Genomic DNA, 19,576 nt, shown 5'->3' on the forward strand with positions numbered 1-19,576 from the left:
TGTGCTCTGCAACAAGAGAAGCCACGCAGTGAGAAGCCCGGGCACTGCAATGAAGAGTAGCCCCCACTCGCTGCTTAGCCCGCGTGCAGCAACAAAGACCCAACACAGCCCCCCCCCAAAAAATTAATAATAATAATCAATTTAATTTCTGCTAATAAAGTAGGTGAAAACATATTTTGTTATTTTCATTTAATTTTCCTGATCATTGGTGACATTTATCTCTTCAAATATTTACTAGCCGTTTATATATATATATATATATATATTTTAATTTATTTGTTTATTTATTTTTGGCTGCGATGAGTCTTCCTTGCTGCGCATGGGCTTTCTCTAGCTGCAGTGAGCTGGCTTCTCATTGTGGTGGCTTCTCTTGTTGTGGAGCACGGGCTCTAGGTGTGTGGGCTTCAGTAGTGGTGGCACTCAGGCTCAGTAGTTGTGGCTTGCGGGCTCTAGAGTGCAGGCTCAGTAGTTGTGGCACACAGGCTTAGTTGCTCCGCAGCATGTGGGATCTTCCTGGACCAGGGCTTGAACCCATGTCCTCTGCATTGGCAGGCAGATTCTTATCCACTGCGCCATCAGGGAAGTCCCTATATATTTTTTAAAATTTATTTTTTTATTGAAGTATAGTTGATTTACAATGTTGTGTTAATTTTGGTTGTATAGCAGAGTGACTCGGTTATACACATATATCCATTCTTTTTTTTTCTTTTTCTTTTTTTTTTTTTTTTGCGATACGCAGACCTCTCACTGTTGTGGCCTCTCCCGTTGCGGAGCACAGGCTCCAGACGCGCAGGCTCAGCAGCCGTGGCTCACGGGCCCAGCCACTCCGCGGCATGCGGGATCCTCCCGGACCGGGGCACGAACCCGTGTCCCCTGCATCGGTAGGCGGACTCTCAACCAGTGCACCACCAGGGAAGCCCTGTTCTTTTTTATATTCTTTTCCATTATGGTTTATCCCAGGATATTGAATATAGTTCCCTGTGCTATACAGTAGGACCTTGTTGTTTATCCATTCTATTGGGTTGTCCAAAAAGTTCATTCTGGTTTTTCGTATGATGTTAGGAGACAACCCGAACGAACTTTTGGGCCAACCCAATATATGTAATAGTTTGCACCTACTAACCCCAAACTCCCAGTCCATCCCTCCCCCACCCAACCTCCCCCTTGGCAACCACAAGTCTCTTCTCTATGTCTGTGAGTCTGTTTCTGTTTTGTAGATAGGTTCACTTGTGCCATATTTTAGATTCCACATAAAAGTGATATCATATGGTATTTGTCTTTCTCTTTCTGACTTACTTCACTTAGTATGATAATCTCTAGTTGCATCCATGTTGCTGCAAATGGCATTATTTTGCTCTTTTTTATGGCTGAGTAGTATTCCATTGTATGTATGTACCACATCTTCTTTATCCACTCATCTGTCAATGGACATTTAGGTTGTTTCCACGTCTTGGCTATTGTAAATAGTGCTGCTATGAACATAGGAGTGCATGTATCTTTTTAAATTATGGTTTTGTCCAGGTATGTGCCCAGGAGTGGGATTGCTGAATCATATGGTAATTCTGTTTTTAGTTTTCTGAGGAACCTCATACCGTTTTGAATAGTGGCTGCATCAACTTAAATTCCCACCAACAGTGTAGGAGGGTTCCTTTTTCTCCATACCATCTCCAGCATTTGTTATTTGTAGACTTTTTAATGATGGCCATTCTGACTGGTGTGAGGTGGTAGTTCATTGTAGGTGTGATTTGCATTTCTCTAACAATTAGCAATGTTGAACATCTTAGGAATGTGGCTTTTGAATTAGCCTTGAAGTGTATTAATCATAAAATCTATCACTTTTTGATCAGTTATTATGTGCCAGACCTATTACATATGTTATTTTCTAATCCTCACAACAACTTGATACCAAGCAACTTGATATCTTTACTCCTCTTTTAGAGATGAGAGAACTTAAGACTCAGAGTTAAGATAACTTGTGTACTGTCAGTCAGTAAATGGTAGAATTGGGGTTGCTGTTCAAGTCTTCCTACCTCCATGGTAAGAAAGCATATTCTAAGGGAGAGGGAGTAATGTGGGGTGGAAAGTCATGGGCCTGTATGGAGAATAATAGAAAACCACTTTGTTGAATGGAAAGGTATGTTGTGGTCAGATGGTAGATAGCTTTGAGTGATAGGCTACAGAGGTAAGACTTTTTTCTCTAGTCCGTCGTGGGATCGGGGAGGGGTGTTTTGAAGGTCATTGGAGCCAGAAAATGAAGCTGGCAGCAATGTGGAAGATGGATTGCGGTGAAGAGACTGAAGGTGAGAAGTCTAGTGAGGAGACACTTGTCATCCAGGTTGGATATATTTTTAAAATCTGTTCTAGGAAATGCCAGTGGAATGAGACAAGAGGGGTGGGGACAGATGCAAGGTTTTATGTAGGTAGATTCAGTCACTTAATGTGACACCTTCATTTTACCTATAAGTAAACTCAGGCTTAGAGAGAAAGCAGTCTGCTTGATCTAGAAGGAATCTGCTGTAACGTTACAACCTTGCTATCTTTTTGCAATCTGTTGAACGGCATCTTAGTTTGTTATTCAGTGTACTTTATGAACCAGGGGGCAAATTATCTCCTAATTTAAGACGTTATTACTCGGAATATTATATAATCACACATTCAGCAAGTATTTATTGACCATCTGTCATGTGCCAGGAACTGTGCTAAAGGTTAAGGATCTGGAGTTTTAACAAGATATTCCATCCCCTCTTGAACTTTTTAAGTCTTCTAGAAGAGACTGAGACAAGAAACCCCAACCGTGATAATTATCATATGACCAAAGGAATGCATAAAGGAAGGGATCTCACTTCTAACTCAGCTTGGCTGGAGGCAGGGTGGGGAGAGTGAAGAAACCTTCAAAAAAAAAGGCAATCCCTGAAGACAGCAGAATTTATATCTTCCTCAATATACCTTCCTATGTCTCCATGCTTTTGTCCCCCATGAGAATTCTATTCCTTATTTGAAAGAGCTCAGGTGTCCCTGTCTCCTGTAGAGTCTTCTCTGACCTCAACCCATTTCCTCCCTGACAGGATTAATTACTTCCTTCTCTGGGCTACTGTGTTCATATTTCTATTTACATTTTTAACCTTTTTTTTTTTTTGGTAATTATATGTTCACATGTAGTTCCTTTAGGTCACCATCTATGTCAGCTCACCTTGTCTCCAGAGTCCTAGCATATAGCTTGGCATATAGTAGGTGTTCACTTAACGGTGGTGACAATAAATTGAGGGGCAGGCACTGGTTGATATATGAAAAGCCTTAAATGCTATGTGAAATAATTTGACTTGTATTTTGAAGGCAACCATGTAAGTGATGTAATAAGATAATAAGATGTACATTTTAGAAAGATTGTTCTGGCAGCAGCAGGAAAGATGGACTGGATGAGGCAAGCCTGAAAACAAGTAGATGAGTTAGGAAATTATCATGATTGTCCAGGTGGAGGCATGATGGAGGCCAGCATCAATGCTCTGGCAGTTGAGTTGGAAAGAAAGGAACAGATGTTTGAAATGTTTAGGAGATAAAGTCTGTAGGACTTGGTGATTTGATTGGATGTGAAGGGAGAGAGAAAGAAGTCTAAGATAAACTTTGGTTTCTGGCTGCGGTGAGGGGGTAAATGGTAGTACCATTAGTCTAGATGGGGTATACATAAGAAGAGAATTTTCTTTTAAGGAAAATGAGTTTTTAAAATAAAGGAGCTGTGTGGCAAAGGAAGCCTGTATTGTAGCAGTAAAGGAGAGATGTTCTGTAGTATGTGATCGCCATACAAAAATCAGTTTTTCTATGATTTTTCAGTTGGACTTTTTAAAATATTTTAATCTGTTTTGTTCTAAAAGACATGTTACTTGATAAAGAGGTATTGTTGCTGTTAATAACACTATATTACTTGATAGTGATCTTAACCTTGGTATGTTAACTCATGTCAAAGGATTAGCTGAGCTCTCCCTCAGTAGTTGTTCTCAGTTGAGTCAGATGAGCCATTGGGAGATAAAAATCTAAAATTGGCAGAGCCCTTAACACAAGAGGAGTCTTAGCATTCTGAGATATTGGGGTAGATTTGAATGGTTAAGGACTTTACAATGTAGTATCTTTAATTAAGAGCAATTTTCTTTTGGTTCTCACTAGTTTAAGTTGGAGTGAAAGCCTGCTATATGCAAATTAAGACCAAAAAAATTTGTCATGAAAAAACAACAACAAAAAAACACAAAAATAATTGTCATGAATGGGTGATTCCCATTTAGGTCTTGAAGAATCAGGGCAGAAAATCTATGAGGTTAATTTTAGAGAAAATATAAGTTCTTGGGTTCTTTTGTGTGTGGAAGTTTCAGTATAGATAGCATTTCCAAGAGCACAGAAAGTCACACTGGGACCAAGATACCAATGCTGTGTGGCTTCAACCAGATCATCTTCCACAAGTGTCTGGAAGACCCAAAAGCTGCATCTTGCTTATCCCTTATTCCTCTTACCTGGAGGAAATATGGATGGTCTCTGTAGCATTGAGCTGGAACCCTCTATGTTTGCTACTAGGCACGTGATTTGCACTGGGTACTGGTACGTGAGTTCAGCTATCCCACTTAGGGCCAGTTGGCATGATCTTTATCTAACTCCAGTCAAATATGCAGTAGTCATCTCATCAAAGTATCATGATCAATATGTTAACTCTGATGTGAAAAAACTCTTATCCTCCAGTATAGTGGGGCCAAGGTATTAGTTATCCTGTGAACACCTTGAATTGCTTTGAAGGAAAATGAGAACTATTTTTTTTTAATGAGAACTATTTATCAGAGAACGCAGTTGTTTTCAGGATATGCTTCTTTGGATCTGTTGTGCTTGTGGCCTTTTTATCAGACTCATTTCCTTCTCTGTTTCTGAGTATTATCACCTCAATCTTCTTGGAGTTGGTTTTCAGCTAACTAGATTTCAGAGCCTGATTTCATGTCCTGTCTAGTTCCTCAAAGTTCAGACCAAGAAAACCTACAGCAAATATATGTTCTTTGTCAATGAGTTTCTTCTTAAATGTTTGCTTTAGCTGTTAGTCCTCTGGAGACAGGTGTAAGATTTACATATAGGTCATCTGAGGATTTTTTGGGAAAAGTGACATCATTTGGGACTTTCTGATCATTTCAGTACGAGGATTAAATGGAGGCTGGTGGAGTTGGTGAAAATGCTCACTTGGCTCTGAGTCAGTAGTGGTTGCCAAAAACCACTAAACTTTTTTTTTCTCTTATGGAAAATGGCAAGAAAAATGTTTTCTAGTTGACTGGTGAACAATTTCCCTCTGGATTGGAGAAGAAAATGGCTGTTTAGTAGTTAATTATCTGTTGTGTTAGACAGCTATGAAACTTATGAGGCATGAAAGAAGAGTAGGCCCACCTCCCGCAATCATCAGGCTGGAAACCAGGTGATAGGAGTCATGTTATTGAAGACAAGAACAGCAACGTCCTGAGGAGTCTGTTACTGAATGTAAATGGTTGCTTTCAGTTGCTTGGGCTTATAACCCACATTCCCTATCCTATCTATTGTGCCATCTCCGTGACCCTTAGTCTAGCATCCTCTCTAAATTGAATATGACATCGAGAGTTTATTCACGTTCTTCACAAATATGAACCTCCTTTTTCTTAATTTACTCTTTCTTTGAGTCAGCTGCATTTTAGTCTTTTGACGTTCAAACCAAAAATCCCTTTCTTGTAAGTCTTGTTGGTGTTTAATGTGGTCTGTCATGTCTAAGACCCAGTTGCAGAGATTATACTTTTTTGCAGGTACTGAGGCTCTGCCAAGCTGACTTTGCTTTAATGCATTTTACTGTGAAAAAGAACCCCTTCTCCCAACACATAGGCCTTACTTTTCTTTTCTTTTTTTCTTTTTTTTCCTTTTCTTTATTCCTGTAGGCTTCTTTGCACTTCAGCTCTGTTTCTTGTAAGCCCCGTGAAATTTAGTGATAGACCTTGGGACAAGGAATATTCACATGAAACTTGGATTTAGATTCAGCTGGGAAAGTTGATTTTAGTTTTTATCTTTATTGTAAGGCATGAATGGGTCCAAGGAACCTCTTGTTCTATAATTTCATTTATCCATCATTTTCCCTATTATTTGACATTTTCTTACTCTGTAAATATATGTCAGGGTAGTTTTCATTAAACATAAGGCCTTACTGGCCATTTGCCAAGACACAAAAGTTCTAATTTAGCTTGAGGGATAACAGGTTACAGAGTAGCACCTGCTTTTATCTAGAGTTTAGTTCTAAGTGTGTCCAGTTCCCAGCATGTGCACATTTAGAATGGTTAAGATAACTTAAAAGCACAAGTTGGTAAATTTTTTTGTTCTTTCATCCAACAAATATTTATTGATTGCCTACTATGTGCCAGGCATGATTCTAGGTGCTGAGGAGTAAACAAAACAGACAAAAGATCCCTCCCTTTGTGGAGCTTTTATCCTAGTAAGGAAAGTCCAAATTTAAAAATTTAAGTAAGTGAATTACATAGTATCAGATGATGGTAAGTGCTGTAGAAAAAAAAATAAGGTAGGAGATGGGGGTTAAGAGTGCCAGAAGACCCACTACAAAGTTGACATATAAACAAAGTCCTGAAGAAAGAGAGAGGAAACCATGTATATACCTAGCAGGGAAAGCATCCCAGGAAGACAGGTAAGCAAGTACAAACATCCAGAGGCAGGAACAAGGAAGCCTGTGTGGCTGGAGTGGAAAGTGGGGAGAGTAGTAGGAGAAGGCATCAGAGAGGAAATGGGGGCCAGATTGTCTAGGGACCTGTAGGTCATAGTGAGGACTTAGTCTTTTATTCTGACTGATGAAAAGCCATTGGAGAGTTTTAAACAGGGGAGTGACATGATCTGATATATTTTTTAAAAATAGCTCAGCCTGCTCTGTTGAGAATAGGCAAGAGGGAGGTTAAAGGGCAGAAACAGAGAAGCCAATTAGGAAGTTATTGTGGTAATCCAGGGAGACATTGTGATGGCCTGAACCAGGGAAGTAGCAAAGGAGGTCTTTAGAAGTGGTGAGTTATTGGGTATCTTTCGAAGGTAGAGTTAACAGGATTTCCCAGCGGGTTGGTTGTGGGGTTTTTGGCCTGAACAACTAGAAAGATGGAATAGCTATTTATTTTAAAGGGGTATGAATAAGAGAGGGGCAGGTTTGGAAAGGAAATCCAGGACCTTGATTTTTTATTTTATTTTATTTTTATTGTGGTAAATATACATAACATAAACTTACCGTTTAAACTATTTTTAACTGCACAATTCAGGGGTATTAAGTACATTCACGGTGTTGTGCAACTATTAAGTACATTCACAGTGTTGTGCAACCGTCCATCTCCAGAAGTTTTCATCATCTCAAACAGAAACTTTGTACCCAGTGAATATTAACTCCTCTTTCCTCCTTCCCCCAGCCCCTAGTAACCTCTATTATACTTTCTTTCTGTATGAATTTATCTTTTTTTGCTTGTGAGATCTCAGTTCCCTGACCAGGGATTGAACACCAGCCCTGGCAGTGAAAGCACCAAGTCCTAACCACTGGACCACCAGGGAATTTCCAAATTTGTCTATTGTAAGCATCTAACATAAGTAGACTCATATAATATTTGTCCTTTTGTGTATGGTTTATTTCACTTAGCATAATTTTTCTAGGTTCATTCATGTTGTAGCATGTATCAGAATTTCATTCCTTTTTAAGGCTTAATAATATTCCATTGTATGTATATGCCATATTTTGTTTATCCATTTATCTATCATTAGACATTTGGATTGTGGAAACCACTGGCTATTGTGAATAATGCTGCAGTGAACATTGGTGTGCAAATATCTGAATCCCTATTTTCAGTTCTTTTGAGTATATACCTAGAAGTAGAATTGCTAGATCATACGGTCATTCTACGGTTAACTTTTAAAAGAACCACCGAACTGTTTTTCACAGCAACTGCACCGTTTTACGTTCACACCAGCAATGCATGAGGGTTCCAGTTTCTTCACATCCTTACCCATGCTTGTTATTTTTCCTGTTTTTTATTTTCGTTTTGTTTTATAATAAGTCATCCTAGTGAGAGTAAAGTGGTATCTCATTGTGGTATTGATTTATATTTACAGGACCTTATTTTTTTCCTGTTTTATTGTGATATAATTGCGTATAACATTGTATTAGTTTAAGGTTGTACAACATGAAGATTTGATATATGATCTATATATTGCAAAATGATTACCACAATAAGTTTAGTTAACATCCATCACCTCTCCTAGTTACAAATTCAGGACCTTATTTTTTAACTTTGAGACTGAAGGAAATAGCCAAGGTTGTGAATGTAGAGAGAGATGAGGTCTGAGGTTTGACTTTTGAAGTACTCCAGCATTTAAACGATGGGGAAATGAGGAGCAGTCAGTGAAGAAGCAACACCAGAAGGAGAATTGTATCCTGGAAGCAGAGTGAGGAATGTGTTTAAGAAGGAGGGAGAGAAGAATTCTGTCAAGTTCTACATAAATCAATTAAGATGAGAACTGAGAATTGATCGTTTGATTTGGCAGCATGGAAGTGAACGATAACCTTTACAAGAACAGTTTTGGTGGAGTGATGGGAGTGAAAGCCTCTCTATAGTGAATTCAAGAACAAATAGGAGGAGACAAATTTGAGGCAGAGTGTATAGATAATCTTTTAATGAATTTTGTTTTGAAAGGAATCTGAGAAATGGAGCAGCAGCTGGAGGAGAATGTGGGATCTGGGGAGTTTTTGTTTTATGGCAGACATTATAGAAAGTATGTTTGTTAATGGGATTGATCCAGTAGAGAGAGAACATGTATTGATGTGGAAGAAAGAGGAGTGAAATGGCTTGTAGTTTTGGAAAAGCGGAGCTGTGAAGTCCTGGCAGGTTTGTCCTCTGCCTTGACACTCTCTAAGACACAGAGAAGAGAGAGCAGGAAAATTGAAGTGATGTGAATGGTGACTGTTGCTGCGCTGGCCCCTGGAGAATTAGGTTTTATTTGTCCCAAAGCACCTCAACAGTAACAGCTGACCCTGCTTTTCTTTGCATTCTAAAGATCCAAAGGATAAGGAAAGAAGAAAGTTTCTCCTTCCATCTTTGGTCTTTATTTTCTACCATGAGCATTTTGAATGTTCATGTGAATATAATTGTGAGTGCCTGTGAATATAAATGTGGCTGATACTTGATATTAAGCTATGTTTTGTCAAAGTACATGCCACACCTGTCCCACACAGAAACCCATGGTATGTGGGCAGGACTAAAAGCCACTGTAAATCCCTTCTGTTTCTTCACAGCATTGGGACAGAGTAGTCAGTAAAGAAGTTGCCTGTTTATGCTTCCACTAGTTACAGAGACATTTGAATTTTCTTATTCATTTTACTGAAGCGTCCATTTTCATTTTAAAGCCTTTTATATCTTAGAGGACACATCTTAGCAGGTGAATAAGAGTGGAAAATAATTTCATACTTTTTAATTACTAGGAGAAAGGCTCCTCCGATGATGAAGTCTGACCCACAGCCATAGTCAGCTTTTGAGTCGTATTTATCCAACATGCTAAACACAGGACATCCCAAGATAGGAAATAATGAAGTACCTGGTCAGTTGGGCATTGCTAGAGAGCACTTACTGCCAACCCCAGTTGTTCCTTAAGTTGTGATTGTGTGATTGTAGTCTCACTCTACGTTCTGTGTCTGTCTTTGCAGAAGGAGTAAAAGTCCTAAGTATTCACACAGATTTGTTTTGTGATATGCGATCCAAAGGAGACTTCTAAATTATTTTCAGAATTGCTCTACCATTACCTTTTCACCCTAAGTGAGTCTGGAATGCATCCAGCAAAACAACTTTGGCATGTTCATACCTTTCAGAATGAATCATCTTCCTTCCCTTTAGTGAGGGAAGGGCTCTGTTGATTGTTTCTGGCAGAATTTCCACAAATGTTCTATTTTTCTTAAATCTTCCACTGTTTCACTTGAACCGAACCTGGGGGTGCCTGATGTTCCTGAAGGAGACCTCGGAATCTCCCAACTCACAGTCACTTATATTGAAAGACTGGTCAGTTTTGATTCTCTGGGAAGATGTCAGGCATCTTTTTTGAAGAAGTTGTTTCCATTATAGGAAGTCACAGATGGTGGGCAAAAGACTGTATAAGAATACTGTGCTAAAGCCTGGGGAAAGTTGAAGGTTTGTTCTTGCTTACTGGGCATAATCCTCTTTACCTGACTGTGTAATGGAGAGTACTATTATCAGAATGTTGAGGTGGATTCTGGGACATCCTTTGATCTCTTTGAAATTCAAAATTTGTTCCAACTAGCCTGAACTTTTTATTTTTATATTTCACAGTATCCAGACATGAGTCAAGAATCTGATTCTCCATTTGTTTTCATCTGCACAAATCCCCAGGAAATGATTGTGAAGTTTCCTATTAAAGGAAGTCCAAAAATCTGTAAGTCACAAGCTTTGATGGTCTAATTTTTTTCTTTTTGTCTTGAATCTCACTTGTTTAACTTAAAAATTTTTTTCTCTTTTTACCCTGTTCTATGTCATCTCAAATATTTGGAGGATTAGTAAAATTCTACTTATCATATACCTGAAACTAACACAACATTGTTAATCAACTATACTTCAATAAAAAAATTCTATTTATCAATAACTTTAATGTTAACTACAGTATAGCCTTTCCAAAATATACCTCTATCCACAATTATTGATATATGAGTGAATCACTCTAAACTTCCATTTAGGACCCCATTACCTTTAAAATCCTATTTGTCAGCCAAGAGTCCGTTTGCCCCACTGTACTGTTCTTATTAAAGGAAGTATTAAGCCAGTGCCAGTGGCAACATTGTCATTTATCCATTGTTCCTCAGTATTCAATCTGAGAATAAGACTTAACTTTTTAAGTGTCTATTTTTGAATGTCTATTTTGGAGGTACCACTTCCCACTATTCCCTTGATTACTGCTTCCTAGAGCTCTGCTCTAGCCCTCTTGCTTTTCATCCTCTTTTTGAAATCTCCTGATGGTTTTCTGTAATGTTTGCTTTTATGTGTTTGTGATTATAGTACCCTCTGCATATTCACTTCCTAGGAGTGCTTGTGACTTGATTCTTTCAACTTCCAGCTCTTCTTCAACTCCCAACTCCTCTTCCTCTGTCTAGTGCTACAGCAGCCTCTTTTATTTCCAAGGAATCTCAAGAAACATATAGTGGTGTCCTCTTTGCCGAACTTCCCATTTTTTTAAAAAATAAATTTATTTATTTTGGGCTGTGCTGGGTCTTCATTGCTGTGCGCGGGCTTTCTCTAGTTGTAGCCAGCGGTGGCTACTTTTTGTTGCGGTGCACAGGCTTCTCATTGCGGTGGCTTCTCCTGTTGTAGAGCATGGGCTCTAGGCGCGTGGGCTTCAGTAGTCGTGGCTCGCGGGCTCTAGAGCGCAGGCTCAGTAGCTGTGGCGCATGGGCTTAGTTGCTCCGCGGCATATGAGATCTTCCCGGACCAGGGATTGAACCTGTGTCCCCTGCATTGGCGGGAAGATTCTTAACCACTGTGCCACCAGGGCAGTCCCTAACTTCATTTTAAAAACAACATCAGCGGAGGAGCTTCAAGATGGCGGAAGAGTAAAACGTGGAGATCACCTCCCCACAAATACATCAGAAATACACCTACACGTGGAACAACTCCTACAGAACACCCACTGAATGCTGGCAGAAGACCTCAGACCTCCCAAAAGGCAAGAAACTCCCCACGTACCTGGGTAGGGCAAAAGAAAAAAGAAAAAACAGAGACAAAAGAATAGGGACGAGACCTGCACCAGTGGGAGGGAGCTGTGAAGGAGGAAAGATTTCCACACACTAGGAAGCCCCTTCGCAGGCAGAGACTGTGGGTGGCGGAGGCGGGTAGCTTCGGAGCCACGGAGGAGAGCGCAGCAACAGGGGTGCAGCAGGCAAAGCAGAGAGATTCCCGCACAGAGGATCGGTGCCGACCAGCACTCACTAGCCCGAGAGGCTTGTCTGCTCACCCGCCGGGACGGGTGGGGCTGGGAGCTGAGGCTCGGGATTTGGAGGTCAGATCCCAGGGCGAGGACTGGGGTTGGCTGCGTGAACACAGCTTGAAGGGGCCTAGTGCACTGCGGCTAGTCGGGAGGGACTCCGGGAAAAAGTCTGGAGCTGCTGAAGAGACAAGAGACTTTTTCTTGCCTCTTTGTTTCCTGGTGCGCGATGAGAGGGGATTAAGAGCGCTGCTTAAAGGAGCTCCAGAGACGGGCGCGAGACCTCGGAGACGGGCATGAGACGCTAAGGCTGCTGCTGCAGCCACCAAGAAGCCTGTCTGCAAGCACAGGTGACTATCCACACCTCCCCTCCCGGGAGCCTGTGCAGCCCGCCACTGCCAGGGTCCCGTGATCCAGGGACAACTTCCCCAGGAGAACGGCACACCTCACACTGGTGCAACGTCCCGCCGGCCTCTGCCGCTGCGGGCTCGCCCGGCATTCCGTACCCCTCCCTCCCCGCGGGCCTGAGTGAGCCAGAGCCCCCGAATCAGCTACTCCTTTAACCTCGTCCTGTCTGAGTGAAGAACAGACGCCCTCAGGCGACCTACATGCAGAGGCAGGTCCACATCCAAAGCTGAACCCCAGGAGCTGTGCGAACAAAGAACAGAAAGGGAAATTTCTCCCAGCAGCTTCAGGAGCAGCAGATTAAATCTCCATAATCAACTTGATGTACCCTGCATCTGTGGAATGCCTGAGTAGACAACGAATCACCCCAAATGAGGAGGTCGACTTTGGGAGCAACGATATATATATTTTTTCCCCTTTTTTCTCTTTTTGTGAGTGTGTATGTGTATGCTTCTGTGTGTGTTTTTGTCTGTATAGCTTTGCTTTTACCATTTGTCCTAGGGTTCTGTCTGTCCGTTTTTTGGGGTTTTTTAGTATAGTTTTTAGCACTTGTTATCATTGGTGGATTTGTTTTTTGGTTTGGTTGCTCTCTTCTTTCTTTCTTTCTTTTTTTCTCCCTTTTATTCTGAGCCGTGTGGATGACAGGCTCTTGGTGCTCCCACCAGGCATCAGGGCTGTGCCTCTGAGGTGGGAGAGCCAAGTTCAGGACCCTGGTCCACAAGAGACCTCCCAGCTCCACGTAATAATATCAAACGGCGAAAATCTCCCAGAGATTTCCATCTCAACGCCAAGACCCAGCTCCACTCAACGACCAGCAAGCTACAGTGCTGGACACCCTATTCCAAAACACTAGCAAGACAGGAACACAACCCCACCCATTAGCAGAGAGGCTGCCTAAAATCATAATAAGGCCACAGACACCCGAAAACACACCACCAGACGTGGACCTGCCCACCAGAAAGACAAGATACAGCCTCATCCACCAGAACACAGTCACTAGTCCCTTCCACCAGGAAGCCTACACAACCCACTGAACCAACCTTAGCCAATGGGGACAGACACCAAAAACAACGGGAACTACGAACCTGCAGCCTGCGAAAAGGAGACCCCAAACACAGTAAGTTAAGCAAAATGAGAAGACAGAGAAATACACAGCAGATGAAGGAGCAAGGCAAAAACCCACCAGACCTAACAAATGAAGAGGAAATAGGCAGTCTACCTGAAAAGGAATTCAGAATAATGATAGTAAAGATGATCCAAAATCTTGGAAACAGAATGGAGAAAATACAAGAAACGTTTAACAAGGAAGGACCTAGAAGAACTAAAGAGCAAACAAACAGTGATGAACAACACAATAAATGAAATTTAAAATTCTCCCGAAGGAATCAATAGCAAATAACTGAGGCAGAAGAATGGATAAGTGACCTGGAAGATAAAATAGTGGAAATAACTACTGCAGAGCAGAATAAAGAAAAAAGAATGAAAAGAATTGAGGACAGTCTCAGAGACCTCTGTGACAACATTAAATGCACCAACATTCAAAGTATAGGGGTCCCAGAAGAAGAAGAGAAAAAGAAAGGGACTAAGAAAATATTTGAAGAGATTATAGTTGAAAATTTCCCTAATATGGGAAAGGAAATAGTTAATCAAGTCCAGGAAGCACAGAGTCCCATACAGGATAAATCCAAAGAGAAACATGCCAAGACACATATTAATCAAACTCAAAAATTAAATACAAAGGAAAAATATTAAAATCAGAAAGGGAAAAACAACAAATAACATACAAGGGCATCCCCATAAGGTTAACAGCTGATCTTTCAGCAGAAACTCTGCAAGCCAGAAGGGAGTGGCAGGACATATTTAAAGTGATGAAGGAGAAAAGCCTACAACCAAGCTTATTCTGCCCAGCAAGGATCTCATTCAGATTTGACGGAGAAATTAAAACCTTTACAGACAAGCAAAAGCTAAGAGAATTCAGCACCACCAAACCAGCTTTACAACAAATGCTAAAAGAACTTCTCTAGTCAGAAAACACAAGAGAAGGAAAAGACCTACTATAACAAACCCAAAACAATGAAGAAAATGGGAATAGGAACATACATATCAATGATTACCTTAAATGTAAATGGATTAAATGCTCCAACCAAAAGACATAGACTGGCTGAATGGATCCAAAAACAAGACCCGTATATATGTGTCTACAAGAGACCCACTTCAGACCTAGGGACACATACAGACTGAAAGTGAGGGGATGGAAAAAGATATTCCATGCAAATGGAAATCAAAAGAAAGCTGGAGTAACAATTCTCATATCAGACAAAATAGACTTTAAAACAAAGACTATTAGAAGAGACAAAGAAGGACACTACATAATGATCAAGGGGTCAATCCAAGAAGAAGATACAACAATTGTAAATATTTATGCGCCCAACATAGGAGCACCTCAGTACATAAGGCAAATACTAACATCCATAAAAGGGGAAATTGACAGTAACACAATCATAGTAGGGGACTTTAACACCCCATTTTCACCAATGGACAGATCTTCCAAAATGAAAATAAATAAGGAAACACAAGCTTTAAATGATACATTAAACGAGATGGACTTAATTGATATTTATAGGACATTCCATCCAAAAACAACATAATACACATTCTTCTCAAGTGCTCATGGAACATTCTCCAGGATAGATCATATCTTGGGTCACAAATCAAGCCTTGGTAAATTTAAGAAAATTGAAATCATATGAAATATCTTTTTGACCATGACGTTATGAGACTAGATATCAATTACAGGAAAAAAGCTGTAAAAAATACAAACACATGGAGGCTAAACAATACACTGTTTAATAACCAAGAGATCACTGAAGAAATCAAAGAGGAAATCAAAAAATATCTAGAAACAAATGACAATGAAAACACAATGACCCAAAACCTATGGGATGCAGCAAAAGCAGTTCTAAGAGGGAAGTTTATAGCAATACAATGCTACCTTAAGAAACAAGAAATATCTCAAATAAACAACCTAACCTTACACCTAAAGCAATTAGAGAAAGAAGAAGAAAAAACCCCAAAGTTAGCAGAAGGAAAGAAATCATAAAGATCAGATCAGAAATAAATGAAAAAGAAATGAAGGAAACGATAGCAAAGATCAGTAAAACTAAAAACTGCTTCTTTGAGAAGATAAACAAAATTGATAAACCATTAGCCAGACTCATCAAGAAAAAAAGGGAGAAGACTCAAATCAATAGAATTAGAAATGAAAAAGGAGAAGTAACAACAGACACTGCAGAAATACAAAGGATTATGAGAGATTACTACAAGCAACTCTATGCCAATAAAATGGACAACCTGGAAGAAGTGGACACATTCTTAGAAATGCACAACCTGCCAAGACTGAATCAGGAAGAAATAGAAAATATGAACAGGCCAATCACAAGCACTGAAATTGAAACTGTGATTAAAAATCTTCCAACAAACAAAAGCCCAGGACCAGATGGCTTCACAGGCGAATTCTATCAAACATTTAGAGAAGAGCTAATATCTATGCTTCTCAAACTCTTCCAAAATATAGCAGAGGGAGGAACACTCCCAAACTCATTCTACGAGGCCACCATCACCCTGATAGCAAAACCAGACAAAGATGTCACAAAGAAAGAAAACTACAGGCCAATATCACTGATGAACATAGATGCAAAAATCCTCAACAAAATACTAGCAAACAGAATCCAACAGCACATTAAAAGGATCATACACCATGATCAAGTGGGGTTTATCCCAGGAATGCAAGGATTCTTCAATATATGCAAATCAATCAATGTGATACATCATATTAACAAATTATGGAGGTTCCTTAAAAAACTAAAAATAGAACTACCATACAATCCAGCAATCCCACTACTGGGCATATACCCTGAGAAAACCATAATTCAAAAAGAGTCATGTACCAAAATGTTCATTGCAGCTCTATTTACAATAGCCAGGACATGGAAGCAACCTAAGTGTACATCAACAGATGAATGGATAAAGAAGATGTGGCACATATATACGATGGAATATTACTCAGCCATAAAAAGAAACGAAATTGAGTTATTTGTAGTTAGGTGGATGGACCTAGAGTCTGTCATACAGAGTGAAGTAAGTCAGAAAGAGAAAAACAAATACCGTATGCTAACACATATATATGGAATCTAAGGAAAAAAAAAAGGTCATGAAGAACGTAGGGGTAAGATGGGAATAAAGACACAGACCTACTAGAGCATGGACTTGAGGATATGGGGAGTGGGAAGGGTAAGCTGTGACAAAGCAAGAGAGTGGCATGGACATATATACACTACCAAACGTAAAACAGATAGCTAGTGGGAAGTAGCCACATAGCACAGGGATATCAGCTATGTGGATTATGACCACCTAGAGGGGTAGGATAGGGAGGGTGGGAGGGAGATGCAAAAGGGAGAAGATATGGGGACATATGTATATGTATAACTGTTTCACTTTGTTATACAGCAGAAACTAACACACCATTGTAAAGCAATTATACTCCAATAAAGATGTTTAAAAAAAAAAACCAGCATCAGCAACTCTCCCATTTGCTCATGTCAGTTACTATTTCATGACTCTGTGACATTGCTTTCCCATTGTGTGAACTGGATGCTTCTGAGGCATGCATTGTTGTCAGCTGTGCTCAATACTATGTCACCTTGTTTGTCGTGGACCAACTATTTTATATAAATCTGTTCTGTAAAGAAGTACTTCTCAGACTGTAATGTAAATAAAAGTCACCTAGAGAGCTGTTAAAACACAGGTTCCTGTGCCCTTCTCCCAAGTGCTACTAATGCTGTTGATTAGCTGACTGCGGTGTGGATAATACTGCTTTTGATCACAAAATGAAATGCTTGGAGTATGAATTTAGATTCATGTTTATTCACTGCAAAATTCAGGCAACCCTCATGATTTGTGAAACATATTCCTGAGATTCCTGCAAATCAGAAAATCTGAACATAAATTGCCCTTCACTTACATAATTTACTTCATACTTTACCCCACCTGTTAGCCAAGTGGCCCTGGAAATTCTTTTTCCTTCTTCACTATTTAGGATTTAAATCTCCCTTTTTCTCCCCGTTTTAGGTTGAGAAATTTTACCTCTTCCTACTCTAGTCCATTCTTACCTTACTATGGGTACTGATGGCAACACTGGTGGTAGGAGGAAAACGTGGTCAGTCTTCTCTCCCAGACCCACTGCTACTTGATCTTTAGTCCCAGTTACCTTTTCATAGCTTCCTTTCTATCTTGGTTTTCATCTGCTGCTTAAAATCCTGTGAGAAAATGTTTTGTGTAAACAGAGTTTATATATTTCTCTGAAACGTTTTAGTTCAGTACTTTCTCCTCCCAGAGACCCACCTGCAGCACACATATGACCTTCATTTTTCTCCACAAGGTTTAATAGGAGGCGGGGAGGGTGATGGTCTTAAGAGAAAGCGTTTCCCCGTTCCTTCTGTTGGTTAAAAGCTTTAAAAAGCGAAAATGGGCTGTGTGCTTGTTTTAGGGACAGCAGGGCTGGAGAGAAATTGTGAGACTGCAGCTTCTTCCATGGTAGACCAGACAAGGTGAAACATGGGTCAGAAACAACAGGTAAAGTTAGGGGGTTGGTGGTGGTGGGGGTTGGGGGCAGTGGAGAAAGAATAGGTTGACCGATCTCTGTGTCTCAGAAAAAAGCTTATATTGAGAGGGAGCCAGCTTACCTGAGGATTTAGTCTCGTGTGAAGTTTCTATTCCCTGTAACTCTTCATTCTTTTGTCCTTCATTCATCCTTACTGTCTTTAAAAACCTTACACTCTGCCAGAACTTCCTTCCCTTAAGCCATAGGGACCACCTCCAGTAGTTTACAGTTGGAAAATTCTTTAATCCCACTTCCATAGGGGAAAATACATACTTGGCTCTTTTTTTTTTTTTTTAATAAATTTATTTATTTAGGACTGTGTTGGGTCTCTGTTGCTGCACGCGGGCTTTCTCTACTTGGAGCAAGTGGGGACTAGTCTTTGTTGCGGTGTGCAGGTTTCTCATTGCGGTGGCTTCTCTTGTTGCGGAGCACAGGCTCTAGGCGTACGGGCTTCAGTAGTTGCAGCACGTGGGCTCAGTAGTTGTGGCTCATGGGCTTTAGAGCACAGGCACAGTAGTTGTGGTGCACGGGCTCAGTTGCTCCGCGACATGTGGGATCTTCCCAGACCAGGGATCACACCCGTGTCCCCTGCATTGGCAGGTGATTCTTAACCACTGCACCACAAGGGAGTTCCTATACTTGGCTCTTAATTTGGAATGCTTCACATTTTCTTCTAGAATATTGTTACATGAAGTGGTTAAGTTCCATGGTATTAATAATATTAATACTCTACTTCAGTTACAGCTCTGTGCCTTAAATATTTTTTTCTTGTGGGATGGCTTAGGAACCTGACCACTTATCTTTTGGTTTTTTTTATTTTTAATTAATTTATTTATTTATTTATTTTTGGCTGCATTGGGTCTTTGTTGCTGTGTGCGGGCTTTCTCTAGTTGCGGTGAGCAGGGGCTACTCTTCGTTGCAGTGCACGGGCTTCTCATTGCGGTGGCTTCTCTTGTTGTAGAGCATGGGCTCCAGTAGTTGTGGTATGCAGGCTCAGTAGTTGTGGCTTGCAGGCTCTAGAGTGCAGGCTCAGTAGTTGTGGCACACGGGCTTAGTTGCTCCGCGGCATGTGGAATTTTCTCAGACCAGGGCCTGAACCCATGTCCCCTGCATTGGCAGGCAGATTCTTATCCACTGCGCCACCAGGGAAGCCCCTAGCCACTTTTCATAGATTAGTTCTATGGGAAATTTATTCTAAGTTCCAAACTTCTGACTTGCAAATAACTGTCTACAATATAACTCATTTACATGTTGTATCACGTGTATATATTTGCTTTAAATTAAAGGCATATATTTTTATTTATGTTTTTGGACATGTAAACTTGAGCTTGCTTGACCTGAGGATAATTGCGCTTCTTGAAGTTGAAATAATTCAGAAAACAATGTGCAATATGAAATCACTTGGCTGTGTGTCTGCTCAAATTAAGAAATGCAAAAAAGTTAAGTAGCATAGGATATGTAGGTTGAATGCTCAAAGAGATGAAGGTAATTTTTTTACTTTAAATGAACTACATGCTT

At 40.3% G+C, this 19,576-nt stretch overlaps 1 protein-coding gene across 1 annotated transcript in view; it reads left to right on the top strand.

The window, feature by feature from the left end:
- TRIP4 (thyroid hormone receptor interactor 4) overlaps window positions 1-19,576 on the top strand; it is a 67,396-nt gene that overhangs the window by 43,524 nt on the left and 4,296 nt on the right. Inside the window, exon 12 of the mRNA XM_082833919.1 lies at window positions 10,353-10,455. Within this exon, the coding sequence (XP_082690045.1) occupies window positions 10,353-10,455 (103 nt within the window). The remainder of the gene's footprint in view (window positions 1-10,352; window positions 10,456-19,576) is intronic.

Source organism: Leucopleurus acutus, assembly GCF_964270905.1.
Source record: "Leucopleurus acutus genome assembly, chromosome: 1".
In the NCBI taxonomy this organism is placed as follows: domain Eukaryota; kingdom Metazoa; phylum Chordata; class Mammalia; order Artiodactyla; family Delphinidae; genus Leucopleurus; species Leucopleurus acutus.